Source organism: Harmonia axyridis, chromosome 2, assembly GCF_914767665.1.
Source record: "Harmonia axyridis chromosome 2, icHarAxyr1.1, whole genome shotgun sequence".
Lineage (NCBI taxonomy): Eukaryota > Metazoa > Arthropoda > Insecta > Coleoptera > Coccinellidae > Harmonia > Harmonia axyridis.
Genome location: NC_059502.1, coordinates 10,414,708 through 10,433,824, shown reverse-complemented (window position 1 = coordinate 10,433,824; position 19,117 = coordinate 10,414,708). Strand labels below are relative to the sequence as shown.

Here is a 19,117-nt window from a genome sequence, read left to right as displayed (position 1 = left end):
ATTTTACTGAGGTATAATCAGAAAAGAATGCAAAACTTTTGAAGTATCAGTTTTATGACCTATTCAATTTTATGATTCCAATGTATTCTGTGGTATTGGTCTATATTAGTGTTCTGTGATTGGTTTGGTTAAATGTATTTCTATGGAATTGGTATAATTTTAGAGAATTAATTCTAATTTATATTAAAATTCATTAATTGGTAATTGCTGTTATGGCCCTAATATCGGCAGGCCGTAGAATTCTCTATTCCAAAAAATTTCTAATTTCCCCTCCAAGAAATATTGGGTACATAGTCTTGTGAGTTTTCAGATTAAATCAAGGTTATATTATTATTGAATATATCATGAAAATATTTCAGATTGCCAGAAATAGGTGATGTTCCTACTAAAGATCAACCATTACTTAAAGATAACCTTCCAGAATTCAGTAATGTTACCATAGAAAACTGCACAGCTTTTATAGCTAAACAAGCTTTAGAATTTGAAAGTGAAGTCAAGAAAATTGAAAGAAACATTGAGTCGAAGCATGTTGATATTAATAAAGACGTATTAGAGCCATTAGAAATTTCGAGTGCACCATTTCAGCTAACTTGGGCAATATCTAAGACACTTTACTTGGGAAATAAAACTGGTGTTCCAACAAAAACATATTTACCAATACATGAAAGAGCTAGACGAGCTCGTAGTGCAAAATATAATAATGTAAAAATATATGAAGCAATCAAAAAAGAACTATCTGAAGAAAAAAATCATGAATCGGAATTAAAACGTGTGTTGAAAAAGTTTTATATTGAAGGAAAATTGAATGGATTAGATTTAGATGACAAGAAAAGAGAAATTATGAGACAAGCATTGGTTAAATTAAACACAGAAAAACAACATTTCAAACAAAAAATTGAATACCAAAATGAAAATTTTACTCATACGATACAAAACTATGACAATGTTCGAGATTTTCCAGAAGATTTACTTAAGGCAGTATCAGTAGATTCATCTAATCCCCTCAAAGGCCCATGGAAAGTGACATTACATCCAAACATTTATTCTGAAGTAATGCAGTATTGTCCAGACCGTGAAATAAGATGGAATTTATGGCAAGCATTAGTGATTCGTGGATCTGGTTATTTAGAGAAAGATAAATACACGGGTGGTCATTTAGAAGAGATAAGAAATAAAAGACAGGAAATGGCTGAGTTATTAGGTTATAAAACATTTGCAGATATGTCTATGGAAACAAAAATGGCAGGTTCTGTTGAAATTGTTAAAAACACTATTAATAATCTCCTAGAGAAAGCTAAACCTGCTCAAAATGAGGAGCTGAAAAATTTATATGAATTTGCCATTCAAAATGGTTTTAATTATACTCAATTGGAATTGTGGGATGTTCCCTACTGGAGGAAAAAACAAGAACTCTTGGAATACAAATTTAATGTTGAAAACTATCGAAAATATTTTCCATACCCAATTGTTCTTAAGGGAATGTTCAAATTATGTGAAAATTTATTTGGTGTTGTGATAAAACAAAGAAATGATGTCTCAACCTGGAATAAGGATGTTAAATTCTACGATGTTCTTGATAGTCAATCTAGTGCTCCAGTTGCTGGATTTTATGTAGACCCATATAGAGAAAAGGAGAATGAATTTCAGAATAGAAATACTAAAGGATTCATGGTTGCCATTCAAAATAAAAGTTCCATCCGTAATGTAATACCTCTAGCTTCTTTAATTTTCAATTTTGAACCACCCTCGAATGGGAAACCATCTAGTCTAGGAATTAATGAAGTTTATAGTTTATTTCATAGATTTGGATTGACTTTGCAACATTTACTTACAAGAACATCTTATGAGGAAGTATCTGGAGTTTCAAATATTGAATGGGACATGGTAGAAGTTTGTGGACATGTTCTAACACACTTCCTCAGTAATGAAAATGTGATGAAAAGCATATCTTCTCATTTAGAGACTGGAGATAAATTACCATCTGATTTAATGAATCAGATGTTACAAGCTAAAAAACATATGGCAGGGTTAGACCTATGCCGGGAATTATATTATTCTGCTTTAGATATGGAATTATATTCTAAAGGAGACCATTGGTTGAAAATAGCTAAGAATTTATGGCCTAAATTCATCAATTTTCCATTAGACAAAAACGATTCTCATCCTTGCTCTTTCACCCAAATTTTTACTGAAGAATGGGCAGCAGCTTATTACTCACACATCTGGTCCAGAATGATAGCGGCAGATATTTATGGTGCTTTCGAAGAGTCTGAAGGAAATGAACAAGAACTCAAAAATGTAGGAAAACGATTTAGGGAAACATTTTTAGCATTAGGAGGTAGTGAGCATTCAACAGAAATATTCAGGCATTTTAGGGGTAGAGACCCTTGTCCTAAAGCATTGTTGAACAGTTTAGGGTTGAATACTGATAATTGAATATTCAAATGAAAGTGAAAAGAATGTATAAAGTTATAAAGTCAAGTTTTTCTAATGAATTAATTGCAGTTTGAATTTAAGTTTATAATATAGTAATTCACTCTGTAGAAAAACTTTTCTATAATTTCAAAACTAATTCTGTTTTTTTATTAATAAATGCTACTTGTATTTGTTAGTAAAATATACGTTTGTTACAATATTTTTGTAGATTACATTATTCTCAGCTTATCCTTTTCATTTTGAAAATTCACCATCATAAGGAGCATGGTAAATATACCATGCTCAATAGAGATCGCTTATCATATCATTGACAGTACCAGAATGCAAAAACTGTGGAGAATCAATCTACAATAGAATGCAAGTAATTCACAGAAGCCACTATATACTATAATAAAATGGAAAAACCGGAATAGATGTATTGGTGTGCTCACTTACTCTTGAAAAAGATCAAACTGAGTTTTCTAGAAACATTATTCAGATACTGGTGACTTCAGTAGTGACAATGTTCCAAGATTTAAAGGAGATTGCTGATACTTCAGTTGATTTCCGCATCATTCCTTATAGCGCTGAAATCAATCATAGACAAACTAATCTTAGTTTAGAATTATCCTATGAATAGAGCTCTTCCAAACTTCTGAATAATAAACATTCCAAACTAACTTAATTTCATTTGCTTCTTTCTGAGGTTTTTCCTTTTAACAGGATTTTTGTAAAGGTGGTACTGGTAGTAGAGATTTTGAAAACGAAAACTAAACATTAACTATAAATATAGATTATTACTAATAAACAACAAATACTGTTATATATTTATTTTGGAAATTACAAGTAAAATTTACTTCAAAAAATGTAATAAAAATCCTAATTTGCTTGACTTTATTACTACCAAATATTCTAGTTTTATATATACTTTGTATTTTGAAACAAAGATCCAAACTTGTTCAGAACTAAATCAACAGTGTTCGATAAATTGAGTTTCCATGCTCGCAATACAATTCTGACCTAGGTATCGCAATTTTCAATGAAATCCTTCCTTCAACTGAAACTAAAAGGAAGCATACAACTCAGTAAGGATCAGATTAAAACTTTCTATAGAGAAATTTATTTTATGCTTCATTCGGAATCACTATTATTCATCCACTCTGTTTCAGCCTCTTTTAAAAATGTTTCATATTCTTCATTTTTCATCAATTTCAAGCTCGCTTCCAATTCCCCAATACCCTTCGATAGCATTTTCAATTTGCACAAAGCCATACCTCTCCTTCCAATACAGTCTGCGCGTTGTTTGAGATTTGCTTCGATTTTTGGTACCAATAGTTCAAGAGCAGTACTGCAGTCACGGGCAGTTTTTTGGTAGTTTCCTGTAAAAGTCTAAGTTAAAACAATTTCTGGTCCTATATATTTAATGTTTGGAGTGAAATAGAAGCTTCGGAGACTTCAGATAGGATTTTCTTTCCAGATTTAAATAAAAAAGGTCGGAGGATACAATTAATACAAAAATGTCGACAAGTTTGCAGCGAAGATGAAATTCTGCTTGTATTGAAAATGATTACTGCCGCAATTCATTTTTCAAAATGCGCGCCAGTTCGCAATTGAAATACCACAGAAAATTGATATTAAAATTGAAGACAGTCTGTGTTGAAATATCGTGTATGATCATAGAGTTTCGATAGAACCATAACAACCAACCATAGACATAACTATTTCTATGCGACCAATATAAGGACTTATGTTTGTCATTCAGCAGTGAAATGACGAATTTTCCAAGGGAAATATTACATTTTCATGAATAAGCTCTTCCTACGAAAGTAAATGAAAGTTTTTACAGTCATTTCCATGGAAATAAGTCCGTTTTATTAAATAGCGCTACCCACGGAAAGAAAGTGACTAGCGGTCACCCCGGAACCACAGAATACTCTCTATTCTGTGCCGAAAGCTCTCAAAAAATGTAAGCATATTATTAAAAGACACCACTAGTTAAGGGATGAACCACCTATGGAGAAATTATTAGTCCCGCTACCATTAGTTCGGAGGAATTTAATATAAGTAGATGCCTACCGCAGATGTAGGTGAAACCGACCAGACCACGGCTAAAGAGTCTGTAAATTCTTCGCTAGCGAGGAGAATACTCACCTTGCATATAGTGGGCTTTGGATCTTGCTATGTACAAATCCACATATTTATCACTCAAAGATATACCGAAAGTATAAGCGCTTATCGCTCCCAAATAATTTTGAGTTGACATAAAATCATCTCCTTTTTTCAATAAATATTGTGGATTTTTTTCCTCTGGTCTTAAATCTTCACTTATGAATCCTACAGATCTTCTGGCCACGGCTTGTTTCCTTAGCCATTCATTTTCTTCGTCAGTTTTCGATTCTCGCATAGGGGTAGGGAAAATTCTTGGTGTGAAATCTACATCAAGTTGTTGTGAAACCCTTGGCTGAGGGACATCGAATTCTTTTTCTTCGAAAATGTCAATTTCGGAAGGACGCGTTGATAAATATTTTTCAAATTTCTTCTTTCTTTTTCTTAGTAGTTTCTTAGTTTTTTCGTTCAAATTTTTTTGCCAATTTTTGACATCACCCAGAGCTTGTTGCTGTTCTGCTGTTTTTATATTTTCAATTTTTTCCTTAATTTCGGATTCGATTTTCATCTGCTGGGACACAGCTAATCTTTTGAGTTCTGATTTTTTGTTATCCCATTCCTTATTTTCACTTTGGATTTTTTCATGAGTCTTTTCAATTAGTTGCAGTTTCAACTGCAATTTCTCCTTTTTGTCTAGTTGCGGTTCTAGTGTTGGCCAATCTTCTTTCTCGAGTTTCCATAATTCAAGAACTATTTCTGTAGATGTGATTGTACATTTACTCTGTTTCACATCTATAGGCCGCAATAAAATTACTTCGAAGAAATACTGTGCGTAGTTAGCTTTAATGTATCTCTCAGAATAAAATATATCTACTTTGGAAGGATGAATTCCATGTGACGGCATAATAACAGTTATAATGTTTTCGGATTGTCTCCATTTAAATTCTTTCACTACAATAGGCATTTTTGTATTAACTACAATCTCATTGAATTTGTCAGCACTGACAGAAAAGTTTGATCAATAATATATTGAATAGCCAATAAAATGTTTTATTTTTGTTTTGATATCACTAACGAAAATATTATTTATATTTTTTTGCCGGAATCAGTGAATATTGAACAGAGTATTTACTTTTTTTCCATTCGAATGAAGAATTTTTATGAATACTGGATCTGAGGCCTTATCGGGAGTTTCTTCTTCTAAAGAAGAGGATTTAGTAACTTCTATAATTCTATGTACATAACCAAAATTTTGAAGTCATAGATTGATTCTACTCTGTTATCTGTGATTGATTGTCAAATCAAACCACACGTGCGGATTGTGTGAGAGGTTGATTTGCGTTTAACCTAAAATTATATTGCCAAATGTTGTTAATTTTCGTATTAAGTGTAATCAATTAAAGTTTCAAAAATGAAACATAAATCAGGAAGACATAAAGATGAAAATACTTTCAAAGTGAGTTTTTTACTTATTCCAAATGTTGTGAAATTAAGTTAAATTGTTTTTTCAGTTTCGAACCTTTTCTGAGAGGATATCTGCGATAAATGTCGATGTTATACACAGAGTTAGACACGTTAATGAAGACACTTCAGAAGAAATAAGCTATTTTTATCAAGACTTTGAAAAATGGGACGTTTTAAATATTACAGAGGGTTATCGTGCCTTCAAAAAAGACATAAAAATAAATTTACTTGTGACACTTCCTCAAGTGATTGCACATAAAAAGCATATAGTCGAAACACTATTGAAATACCTGAAATTGAAGGATCCATTATATTTACAGCCACTTTTGAGGTAAGGTACCAAATAGATTTTGTTATTTGTGTTATATTTATATTTTTTTACAGCTTGACAGCTTCTTTGGCGAGTGATTTAAGAGATAATTTCTATGAACACTATCAAGACTTCTATGACATTTTGATCGAGTTATTAGAAACAAAGGATACAGAACAACTAGAATGGGTTTTCCATTGTTTGGCATATTTCTTTCATAAACTTTGGAAATGCTTGGTCAAAGATTTCAAAAAGATTTTCCTTTCTTTATTGCCTCTGCTGTCCGAACATAAAGCAGAATATATCAATAATTTTGCTGCTGAATCTTTCACATTTGTCACAAGGAAAGTTAAAGACAGAAAATATTTATTGGATTTGATTTTGAAAATTGTCACCCGAAAGAAAGATGTAAGTACTTATTATTCTTTCTGTAACTGTTGCTTAATTGAGGTGTTCGGTCCTTACGTCAAGGAATAATTTAAAATTTGACAAGTTTTATTGATCTCATTTATAATGGTTTATTTTTTCAGGGTATCAGAGGTTGCGGTAGATTATTTTTCGAAGTTGTTAAAGGAGTCAATGGCCAGTTACACAGCTGTGCTGAAGAATTCCTTCCTCTTCTTTTTGAGTCACTATCAGAGCATGAAAATTTCTTGACAGAAATCTTAGAGTACACAATAGCTCATATAACTGCATATATTTCACCGCAAAAGTCTGAAATTTTCTGGACAAGTATTTTAACAGCTTTAAATCAGTCCATCGAACACTGGACCCAGAGTAAAGATGAGAAATATTTGGGTAGTGCAGAAAACCTATTGAAATTGTTGGGGCAAGCAATTGAACATAAGAATGGAAAAATTGTCTATAGGCTGGATCAAATTATAAAAGAGGTAGTGAAAACATTGGGTTTGGAGAACTTGCCAGAAAATGTTATACTGACACTCCTACAAGTTGTGATAGTTATTCTGTTATCAAATAATATCAGGCTTTCACAAGAAGAAGCTTCCTTGTTGGTAAAAACCTCTATGGCAGTGAAGTATAGAAATGCTAAATTTTATTTTGTCGATAATATAACAGAATTTTCCTGTTTTGAACCTCTAATTCTTCCTCATTTTTTGACATCTTGTGAAGAAAACCATTTTGAGAAAGATCATTTCAGAATATTAACAAATGTTGTACTGAAAAAAGCACCTTCGAAGAATGACGGCATCAATATAAAAAGCTGGACAAAATATCCTTTGAGCTTGAGATCACAAGAAAATAGTCGAGAAATAGAGAATTCCCTACTTAAAGTTATAGAAGAAGGAATCATCGACAAAGAAAGACTTTTCTGTACATTAGTTTGTATTCCACATTTAAATCTTAAAGAAGTTGGGAAATTCAAGAAGGATCTCAGCAATGGCATTCTGAGTCTACTAGAAAAGTGTGCTAGAGATCAGAAAGAAACACTTTTTTTCTTGAATTTACATATGGAATGCTTGTTACATTTGAATTGTGGAGAATTTTTTAGGGAGAATTTTCAGGAAATTTTAAAGGTACTGCTACCTTTAGTGGATGGAAATACCATTTTACCTATATTAAGAATAACGAGTTTATTACTTGTAGCAGTTGGAGGAAGTCAAGAGTTAATCAATGTTGAGGTTCTCAAATCCTTGAACCAATATTTTGAATCGTATCTAAGCTCTCCATTTCATGAGGTAAGGTTTTAATTCTTTCTCAAATCCATGCTCCTTTAGGTCAATCTCAATTCTATCGATCTATTCAACTGAACATCTAACATCTCTATTCGCTAATAGTTAACTAGTCATGAATTTTTTTATATTTTTTTATTTATTTATTCACTTCTTTATTCTTTACCTCTAATATAGTACAAGTACTGGTGACGAGGCCTATTTAACAATATACAAAAAAATAATAATATAATAATATTATAAATTATTCAAAACAACAACAAAGTTAAACTAAACAAAATAAATCTTTCAGGTACAACTTAAGCTTAATATTAAAGTTTTTTTTAGTTCTTATATACTTTATTTCTGGTGGTTGGTATTTGGTTAAATGCTTCTATTGCTCGGTAAATTGGGGAGTCCTGGGCTTTCCTTGTAAATATAAGTTCGGAATTCAAGAGTCAAATGAAGTATTCGATATTTCTGAAGATTTTTATGTTGAACTTATTGATGTCAGATCCTATAACATTTATTTTGAATAATCATGCTTATTTCCTACTTCAAATTCATTTATAATTTCAGATTCGACTGCTTACCACTTTCATTTACTCATTATTTGAAGACATACCTGAATTTGATCTTGAACACTCCACTGATCCTGAAGCTGTTAAGGAAAAGTTTGAAGTTTTCTCTTTATGCTATTCCGTAGAATCTGTGGATCCACAAATAAACACTTATCACGACCAAATTAGATATTTAGAAAGATTGAGTTTCGAGAAACCACAAATGAGGATGTGTTGTCAGACAGACTTCAAAGTTGTTCCCCTAAGATATATTTGTGGAGTGTTGTATATCAATTTTCAACTTTTATGGCAACACAGTTTGAATATCATCCAAACACATGCAGAAGGCTTGGACACATCCTGTTTTTGGAATGTTTATGGGGAAGAACTGAAAAAAGCTGATGAATATGTCCAAAATAATCTTACTCTTGCAATTGATACCATCGAAAATGAATATAACACTTTGACTGAATTTTATGAGAAATGGCAGAAATCAGAGTCCAAACCAGATTTTGCAAATTATCGCTTTTTATTATGGAAAGGACTTTCTTCATTTGCTCACGTAGGAGAAGCTAAAACGAAAGATGTATCCGAGTTACTCCTCAAATTTTATGAGTAAGTACTATTTTATTTAATTTATTAATATTATTATATTTCTTCAAGAATATTACAGGAAAAACATCACATATATCAAATAATCCTCAATGTTTATTGTATGTAATTTCTCTAAGAATTACAACTTTCTTCCTAACTTCGACTAAATGCATTTCTGAATAAAATTTCCTATTATAAATACAATGTTGTCCTTTACAGAAATGAATTCACAAAATATAATGCTGAACTTGCCTATACTTGGAATATCAAACAGAAAGATCTTGAAGTTGAGGAAGTTTTGGAACCAGAAGATGATGCAGAACATGAGGAATCCTCCGTTAAGCCAGTTCCCAACAAATTGACAAAAATGAATGGAAAAATGAAATTGAAGTGAGTTGAATATACAATTTTTTTTGTTTCAAAATTTTATAACTCTTTAGAATATAAATAACAGGCCAATTCGAAGTACTCGGTGTATCATAGTAAAACAAATTTTTTTGGCAAAATTCGATTTTATTATTCAACATAGTTGCCTTTGAGAGCGATACAGCGATTATTTTGTGAACTTTTTGGATTCAGTGACAGCCCCTTTTGGGCGTCCACTGCGTTCGCCGTCTTCGGTGCTCATTTCACCACGTTTAAACTTAGCATGCCAATCAATGATGGTTGATTTTTCTGGTGCAGACTCCGGAAGCTCTTCATCAAGCCAAGATTTTGCTTCAACTGTATTTTTTCCCTTCAAAAAGCAATATTTTATCAGTACACGAAATTCTTTTTTTTCCATCTTCTTCAAATAACAAAAGTAGCTACACTCACAACGCAATAACTCACAAACTAATGGTCGGACTGCTGTCAAATTTTGACACGTATCGTTTGAGGTTGGTACCAACTAAAAATCAAATGGATTTAATACTAGCACCGCCATCTGTGCATCAGACCGGGGACTTTTCAATTAGCCTAATAAAATAATTTTATTATTTATAGAATATCTGCTGTTCAATTTTGTATATTACTGTGTAGGTTTTATTATTTTTCAAACATATTTTATTTAACACCTTCATAAATGTAATAATAGTATATTGTGCAACAAGTGGAGAAAGTCCAACTTTTCTCGCGAGTGTGGAAGTTTGTGGCACGAGCCCGAAAGGCGAGTGCCGCAAACACACGAGCGAGAAAAGGACTTTCTCCACATGTTGTATACTATACTTTTCCTATAACTGCACAAATTTCAATAATTCAAGTAATGGACTTGATTCAAATCAAAATGTCCTTCGTTGACAGTTTGTACTAATTTATTGCGTTTCCATAGAAACGACTCAAAAGCCCAATTTCATTGGTCTACCAAGCGAGGTGTGGGCAAAGTACCGTGAGAAATAATATTTCCCACAATATGAGCAATACATAGTTTTGCAATTTAGTAAGCTATGCAGAATACGCTACTTTTCATAGCAGTTGTAGGAAAAAATTATTTTACAGAACCTTCATTACTATTGTACAATTTCAACAAAAATGTTTACTTTTTCAGAACCTTTTTGCAGTACCTATCAGTATTTTCAAAGGTCAAGAGTCCCCAATCGATGTATCGTGAAACGGAATTGTACAAACTGTACAACAATTTGCTACAACATAAAAATTCAGACATTCAAAAGGCTGCACTGGACTGTTTACTCACTTACAAGAGCAAGTTCCTCAAACCATACAAAGAAAACTTATACAATCTGGTAGACGATAAATGTTTCAAGAATGAATTGGCAACTTTCAATATGGATCGGGAGGGATCCACTGTTCAGGAAGAACACAGGGATAAATTGATGGAAGTAGTTCTGAGAATCGTCTACAGCAAAATGAATGCAAAAATAGGGATGCGAACTGGTGGAAAATCGGCAGGACAACATAGAAGAACCTTAGTAATAAGATTCTTAGGAGGCTGTCATGAAAGAGAAAAACTTATATTCATAAAAATGATATTCAAGTATTTCGATAAATACCTCGAAGAGGACCTCCACGATCTGACCAAAAATGTGGATTTGGAACATTTTATACCTCCGAAAAGATTACAGAGCTCCATGAACATGCTCAATGTCATTTTGGAACAATTTGGTGATTCGTTAGCAAATGAATTACTCACTAATCTATTACGTTACATCTTCATTATAGGATCGTTCATAAAAGGAGCTTTTGAACAGATATCAAATGTGCATGTTGGTTACCAATCTGCTTTGAGAGTCTTACGTACAGCTGCTACAAAACTGGTATTGTCCTTTTTCCAAAAATTCCAACACTATTCTTGGAACAGTGAGCAGATCGACAATATCTTTGATATTTTCATCTGGCCATATTTGGATAAACTAAATACGGAAGGTATCCATAGTCCGACGGTTCTTTTGAAATTGTTCGTGTTCTGGGGATCAGATGCGAGATATTTCTCGTTTTTGGCTAAACATAAAAAGGACGACAAAGCACAATATATTCTTCCTAAGATTATGCAGCTATTGGTGAACGAGAAATCCCACCACACTGTTGTTCAAACCATCATGGAAATGATTCAACACTTACTGATTTACGTGGAGGATGAAAATAAAACTCCAATCCCAGTAAATGATGTCCTACCGATAGATGAGAGTATAATTGATAGAATAAAAGTGAACGATAAATTAAATTTCGGTAGCTGCATATTGTTACCCCATGTACCTTCCGTTCTACTGAGGATACAAAGAAGTTTGGAAAGGAAAACCAAATATTTGAGTAAACTGGAGGTGTTTATTCTTTCGAGAATATCCGAATTAGTATGGGAAGCTGACATAAGCCAATACACCCTCAGACTCTTACTACCTGTCGTTTTGAAGAAATGCCACCCTAAGATCAGCGAAGACATCGTCAATCAATATTTGATAACGGTGAAAAATTTACTGCAAAACGTTGACGATTGCTCTGTATTCTTGGAAAAAATATCTCTGTTATTTGGAGAGGTAGGTTGTCCTTCAGGAAGGAAAATACTCCAAGCTATCATGGATGTGATAGTGTGTAAAACAAACGATCCAGAATTAGCCATGTTGAAGGATATAACGGGACAAATGAATGCTTACAATGCCAAATGGCTAGATCAACCAGATTTCGATAAAAGACATAACGCATTCAAAATGGTCCATTCTTTATTGGAAGAAGATAAGATTGGACTTCGTCTGGGAGTTCTACTTATATTCAATTCTTATTATTTTTTGAATAACGAACCTGATTTATCCATCAAGGAAAATTCATCACATTTACTCAAAACATTGTGCCCGTATTTGTTGAAAAAATATCAGAAATCGAAAAAAGAAAACGATTATCTACTTGAGACAATGTTTAATTTGATTCGTAAAGGGATGAAAAACAAGAATGAGGATCCAAGAAATGAATGTATCTCACTGTTGGGTCACATAGCCAGGAAATGTCCCGAGAATCATTTCATCTTGAGAGACTTGCACTTATTCACTAACGAGAACGATATTGAAGTCGATTTCTTCGAGAATTTGGTACATTTACAAGTTCATCGACATGCTAGAGCTATGACTAAATTATGTCACGCTCTCAAAGACCTGACTGTTACAATAAATGTGCAAACTCTGACACGATTCATATTGCCTTTAGTTTCGCATTATTTGTTGAATGAGAAATATGCCATTAAGCACACTCTTATAGATACCGCAATAGAAACCATGGGTGTATTGTGCCACTTTTTGCCTTGGCATCATTACGAGGGTTTATTGAAATTCTACCTGACTAAACTACGAAGTAAGCTTATTCATCAGAAACAGTTGGTTAAATTAACGGTCACCGTATTAAATGCATTCCATTTTGACTTGCATAAAGCTCAATCTGAAGGAGAAGAAATGGAAATTGAGAACAATGAAAAAACCATAAATGAAGAACATACTACACCAAAAGAAAATGATGAAACACAATCTGAAGAACCCATAATATCAAAAGAAAAGGATGAAGCGCCCGCTGAAGAAGATATTGATGAGGTCCTTGAAGATATCCATGAAGAAGAGGAAGCAGAGGACAATGAAGTATCAGAAGAGAAATCGATCAAGATATACGAGAAAACGAATGTCCTCTGCAAATCAACAGCCACCAGAGTGATTTATACTATTCGGGTAAGAACTTGCAAAACATTTCCTCTAAGTTTGGTCAAAAAATTCCAACACCTTGTTGGTGTTGCATATTTTATGTCACGGAGTATTTGTCATCATCATCATCTATCTTTCAACATGTGCCGGGCTCTAGTCGCCATCTACACATTCAACAAATCCTATTTTTTCCAAAATCACAAAAAATCTCCACAATCACAAACTACTTTTACAACTTTAACTTCACAAACGCTTTAACATTATTTGCTAAAAGACTCTTTCAAACTATGGAGTTCCAAAATGGGACGTGAGGAAAAGTAGTCATCTCATGGTAACAACCATTTTGGAACTCCAAGAGTATTTGTATTACTTATTTAATTCACAGAAAGTTGTAATAATTTGTTAACATTGCAATCAAGAAAATTCAAAAAGCTTCAATGTTTTTTTTTCATCTCTGCTTGATTATCCTCATTTACTATGAAAGAAATGCAATTTTTACAGACTCAACTACTTCCACAACTTCATAGAGCTCTAGCCGAGATGACTCATAAGGACAGTTCTCATAAATTGAATCGGAAGATGACTAGAAATGAACAAGAAGAAGAGGATCTCGTTAAAGTTCCTCTTTCTCTTGCAGTTGTAAAACTTTTGCAAAGGTTACCCCCAAAAGTTTTGGAAAATAATTTGCCAGGGTAAGATTCTTTTTCATTCCAGTTAATTCATACTCTAATAATAATTCATTCTACAGGGTCTTCATGAAAACTTGTACCTTCTTGAAATCACACCTTGAAAGTGTGAGAAAAGTTGCCAGGGAAACATTACAAGACATGATGCTCACTCTAGGACCATCGTATTTGGGATTATTGCTTTCTGAAATGGCAGCTTTACTGCAGAAAGGTTATCAAGCTCATGTTTTGGTTTATACAGTACACGGGGTTTTAAATTACCTGAAAACACTATACAAACCCAAGGATTTAGATGCAATACTCATAACCGTTTTGCAGGTGAGTTAAAGTACTTTCAGTAGTATTGTTGAAATTCTTTCTAAAAAACTCAAATTTTTTGTATTGAGATTTTTACCATTATTTGGTTATATAGGGTGTTTTTTTTCGAGGTATATAACTTTAAGTTGGCATTACTGTTCAAGATGGCGACCGATTTAACAGCTGTCAGGTGATTTATTCTCAGTTTGGTTTGGCAATTCTGGTTCTGTGCGGAATACGTATCGAGCACTACGTCCATTTTATTTTGTTTAGCGATGAAGCGCACTTCTGGTTGAATGGCTACGTCAACAAACAAAACTGCCGCATTTGGAGTGAAGCTAATCCTTAAGTGTATGTCGAAACACCGTTACATCCAGAAAAACTGACTGGTGAGTTTTATGGGCTGGTGGAATCATTGGTCCGTACTTCTTCAAAAACGATGATGGCCAGAACGTTACAGTCAATGGTGATCGGTATAGAGCCATGATTACTAATTTTTTCATTCCTGAATTGAACAACCATGATGTCCAGAAGCTGTGGTTCCAACAAGACGGCGCAACATGTCACACAGCTCGTGCCACAATCGATTTATAGAAAGACACGTTTGGTGACCACCTAATTTCACGTTTTGGACCTGTGAATTGGGCTCCAAGATCTTGTGATTTAACACCGCTAGACTATTTTCTGTGGGGCTATGTAAAGTCATTGATCTATGCGGATAAGCCACAAACCCTTGACCATTTGGAATATTTAAAATGTAATGCCACAAGATTATCTTGCAGATAAATAAAATTCATGTCAATCGAATAATCCATCGTTGTTTTATTGCAATTTAAAGTTCTATAGCTCCAAAAAACACCCTTTTGTTTTGCACAGCTTTTTTTTAAATATCAAGAAATGACTTTTATATTGTTTCATTATTGTTTTTAGCTATGTAATACTGATTTATTTGGAATATTATCAGAAGAAAAAGAGATCAATAAGATAATAGTGAAAACATCAGAAGCCAAGTCATCGAAAAGTCTCTCCATTTACCAAATATTGGCACAATTCATTACAGAGAAATGCCTGATGGATTTAATATTGCCTATTAAAAATATTTTGGAGACTTCAACCTCTTTCAAAACTGTATTGAAAGCTCAAGAATGTCTTAATAGTATGGCGATAGGTCTTGTTGAAAACAAATTCGTATCACCGGAATCGTTGATAATGTTTTCTTATGGGATAGCTTCTGAAAAAATAATGGAATTGTTTCCCAACAAGGACAAGGAGGAACTTACTGAAAAGGAAAAGATTTTACGTCAGAGGCGAAGACCTGATTGTTTTATTATACCAAAAGCTCCAGTAGGAAGATCAGGTGTGAGAGTTAGCAAAGTAAAAAATTCGAATACAGCAAATGCACATCATCTTGTTGGCTTTGGTTTGACTCTTTGCTGTAAATTATTGAAAAAAGAAATATTGATTAAACAAGAACATCTCCCACTCCTGGATCCTTTTGTAGTCTTATTCAAAGACTGTTTGAAATCCAAACATATCAAGGTGAGGTTTCAATTAAATTGGCATATGCACAATAAGGCAGTCTGCTCATTTGTGATTTATTCATTATAAATTATGTTATTTTATTTATTTATTTTTTTTTTTTTTCAGTTATCCACAGTCACATTGAAGTCTTTAACATTCATTTTCAAATTGGAATTACCTTCACTTAGGCAACATATAAAAGAAATAACATCTGATATTTTTTCAATCTTACACAAATATGCTGTTGCTGGATTGAGCAAAGGAGAAAATTTCGATTTAGTTGTTGTTTCGTTCAAGGTAAGTTGATATAGAGATTGGAATTTTGATATTGCTTATTTTTTATCCTCACTAATAAAAATTATAACACCAAAGTGTATTCAAATTCTCATTAAATTTATTAGCTTCGAGTTATACAAAACACAAATTGCTCTCTTTCTAAAACTACTATTGTGTACCTTCGAGTAATAATAAAAAATACTTCCCTTTTTATTGACTTCCTTGTAGATTTTTTAAGGGCATTATATATTAATTTGACAACAAAAATTTAAAAATTTCAACCTATTATCGGGAAATCAACGAACTTATGATGATGTCTATTTGAGATGTGCTATACGCATTTTGTTTCTTTACGTTTAGTGTTTAGCTGCAAATTTCGAAATTTTATACAATAAAACATGCTAGTTGTTTTTAGAGTTTGAACAGATTAGTTTTCTTTATGAAAAGAACTTAGGACATTTGAGACAACATTACTATTTACATCAATATCGACAATAAAATACTAATTTCATTATTTATATTGAGGTGATCTTCACAAAATAAAATCGGTTTTTAGTTTTTTTTGAGAATGATTGAGAATTTAAGAGGACTCGAAAAATTTGTCTATCATAAAATGAATTGAAATGGAGCATGTAACTAATGTTGTTTTATTTTTATGAAATGTAAAAAAATATATATTTTTTTTTATTCTTACAGGCTATGTCAGTTCTATTGAGAGATGTGAAGTACCATATAATTGACCAGGACCAACTGAAAATACTTTTGTCTTACGTTGAAAAAGACATGTACGATTACGATAGACAAGCAGTTGCATTCAACCTACTCAAAGCAATTTTGATCAGAAAACTTATAGTACCAGAATTGAGTGATATAATGGCCAAAGTTGCGGAATTGAGTATCACATCAGAAATGGATCATGTTAGAAATCAGTCCAGAGACGTATTCCATAAATATTTGATGGACTACCCTCTTGGAAAGGAATTAGAGAAACACGTCTCGTTTTATCTCTCTCAAAGTAGTTTTGAATTGCAACACGGTAGAGAATCGGCTTTGGATATGTTGAAAACGCTCGTGAATACTTTTCCTCTGGTATGTATTTCAGAATTGTTGTACGAATAAAGAAACTCAAAAAAAAAAAAATCGAATTTGTATTGAAGATATCTATTCGCTTCAATTCAGTGTTCTGATAACTAATATTTAAAAAAAAATAATAAATGCCTTCTTGGAAGGTTCCTTTTTCCAAAATTTTCATTTTCTTAATGAAGTTGTTTCAATTCTGTCGTCTGCAAATAATTCTTTGTCATTTCAGAAAGAACTTAATTCTTATAGTGGAACAATTATGATAATCCTTGGTGCCCGATTGGTTAATGAAGAAGCCCCTAAGTTGAGAAAAGCTGTAGCTGCTATTTTAACTACCATGTTGGAGAGGTTACCTAAAGCTGATAGACAATCATTGTTTGAAATTGTCACGTTATGGTTTTCAGATAAAAATGTAAGTTTTGATGAAATTTGTTTTTAACTTTTACTCTTTAAAAATGTTATGATATTTCTGCTCGAAATACAACTATAATTTGTTTTGTGTCTGTTCCAGATGAATCACAGAAGATTAGCAGCCCAACTTTGTGGTATATTTGTGAATACCGAAAAAGATACGTTCGAATCAAGGTTGCCAATAATAACTCCACTGATGTTGAAACAGTTCGGTATAGATGATGCACCTGGAAGGTTTGTAAAAACTAAAGATGTTAATGAAGATTCTTCAGACAATGAAGAGAAGATAAGAATAAGGGACCATTTTTATTTCCAACTATTGCAGCTTCTACTGAAAATATGTAGACATTGCCCAAATTTCTTGAAGCAGAAGGAAACTGTCAGTAACCTTGCGTCACATTGTCAGACCTTGTTGAATTATCCCCACGACTGGGTCCGACTTGCTGCTTGTCAATTCTTAGGTTTTGTATTGGCAAATACTGATATTGAGCATTTGTCTAATTTACTACTCAAGGGCGAGCAAGATGATTCTGGATATCTCACAAGTGAACCACATGCTTCTTTAAAATCATTGACTCTTGACTTATGTGATCAGTTACAACCAGAAAATTTGAAAAGTGACTTAGCTGAACAGGTTATCAAAAACTTGGTGGTTGTTGCCAGAGTATTACAAAATATTCCATTTGATGACGATGCAGATGTGAAGAAAATAAACCTTTTGTGGTTGTGTAAAAGATTGAGAAAGAGTGTAAATATGGAGGTGGTTCAATGTGCATCTAGCATAGTTATAAGAACTGAAGTTTTTAAATGGATTGCGGCTATTACTACAGTGTTAGAAGTGGACAAGATTTTAACCATACTGCATCATTTGATGGCTCCCTTGGTTCGTGAAATGTTGATGGTTGGAGAGAAAAATACCTTTTTGAGACAACTCAGTAAAGAAGTAGGAAACGAAATCAAAAAGAAAGTGGGGCTTGAAATCTACACTGATACTTTAAATAAATTGCAACAAACTCTTTCAGTTAAAAGGGCAGAAAGAAAGAGAACCAGAACTCAACTGGCTGTGGTTGATCCAGAATTACATGCTCAGAAAAAGATCAAAAAGCAAGAGAAGAAAAAAGAATCCCTAAAGAGGAAAATGGTAGAATTGAAAGGAAAAAAGAACTTTAAAAGAAGGAAAATAGTTGATTTGGAAGACTTTTGAATTTTTAATAATGGTGTATATATTGTAAATAATGAATAATATATTCATAATAAAATATTAAAGTTTATTTCTTGTTTTTTGAATGCTTCATAATTTCTCTCAATGATGAGGAATCCAAGGTTAAATTCATTTATGTTTGTCCGGCCGGTTGTAATTATGATAACTCTCGAAGTGAAAGATCTAGAAATTTTCCGGGTTTGTTTGGATCTCAAAATGTAGGGTTGAATTCGTTAGTGTACAATATCAAACTAGGGGTTCTATAAATGTGGTTGTTTGGTATTTAGTATTTCAGATAATTTTAAACTAGAGAAAATTCAAGAGGAGGGCGTGAAAGCTAAGTCGGAATTTTTTTCAGATTTGTTCTTATAAATATGAATTGTAAAAAAAAACTCCACTAAAGACCGACTAATG

At 32.8% G+C, this 19,117-nt stretch overlaps 3 protein-coding genes across 3 annotated transcripts; 2 read left to right on the top strand and 1 right to left on the bottom strand.

Moving 5' to 3' along the window:
• Positions 1-116: 116 nt before the first annotated feature.
• LOC123673898 (probable cytosolic oligopeptidase A) lies at positions 117-2,635 on the top strand. The gene is made up of 2 exons (XM_045608652.1): positions 117-298; positions 360-2,635. Exons 1-2 carry the CDS (start codon positions 213-215, stop codon positions 2,434-2,436), a joined length of 2,163 nt encoding a protein of 720 aa, XP_045464608.1. The 5' UTR covers positions 117-212; the 3' UTR covers positions 2,437-2,635.
• A 595-nt stretch (positions 2,636-3,230) lies between these two features.
• On the bottom strand, positions 3,231-5,552 carry LOC123673899 (dynein axonemal assembly factor 4-like). Its single transcript, XM_045608653.1, has 2 exons — positions 4,567-5,552; positions 3,231-3,794 (listed from the first exon to the last, which is right to left on the bottom strand). The coding sequence occupies exons 1-2, from the start codon at positions 5,483-5,485 to the stop codon at positions 3,547-3,549; spliced, it is 1,167 nt and encodes a 388-aa protein (XP_045464609.1). The 5' UTR covers positions 5,486-5,552; the 3' UTR covers positions 3,231-3,546.
• A 264-nt stretch (positions 5,553-5,816) lies between these two features.
• LOC123673897 (small subunit processome component 20 homolog) lies at positions 5,817-18,773 on the top strand. The gene is made up of 14 exons (XM_045608651.1): positions 5,817-5,977; positions 6,033-6,316; positions 6,370-6,703; positions 6,826-7,992; positions 8,545-9,140; positions 9,339-9,509; positions 10,645-13,258; positions 13,733-13,923; positions 13,980-14,235; positions 15,145-15,753; positions 15,862-16,032; positions 16,708-17,100; positions 17,321-17,503; positions 17,603-18,773. Exons 1-14 carry the CDS (start codon positions 5,933-5,935, stop codon positions 18,704-18,706), a joined length of 8,118 nt encoding a protein of 2,705 aa, XP_045464607.1. The 5' UTR covers positions 5,817-5,932; the 3' UTR covers positions 18,707-18,773.
• Positions 18,774-19,117: the final 344 nt, after the last annotated feature.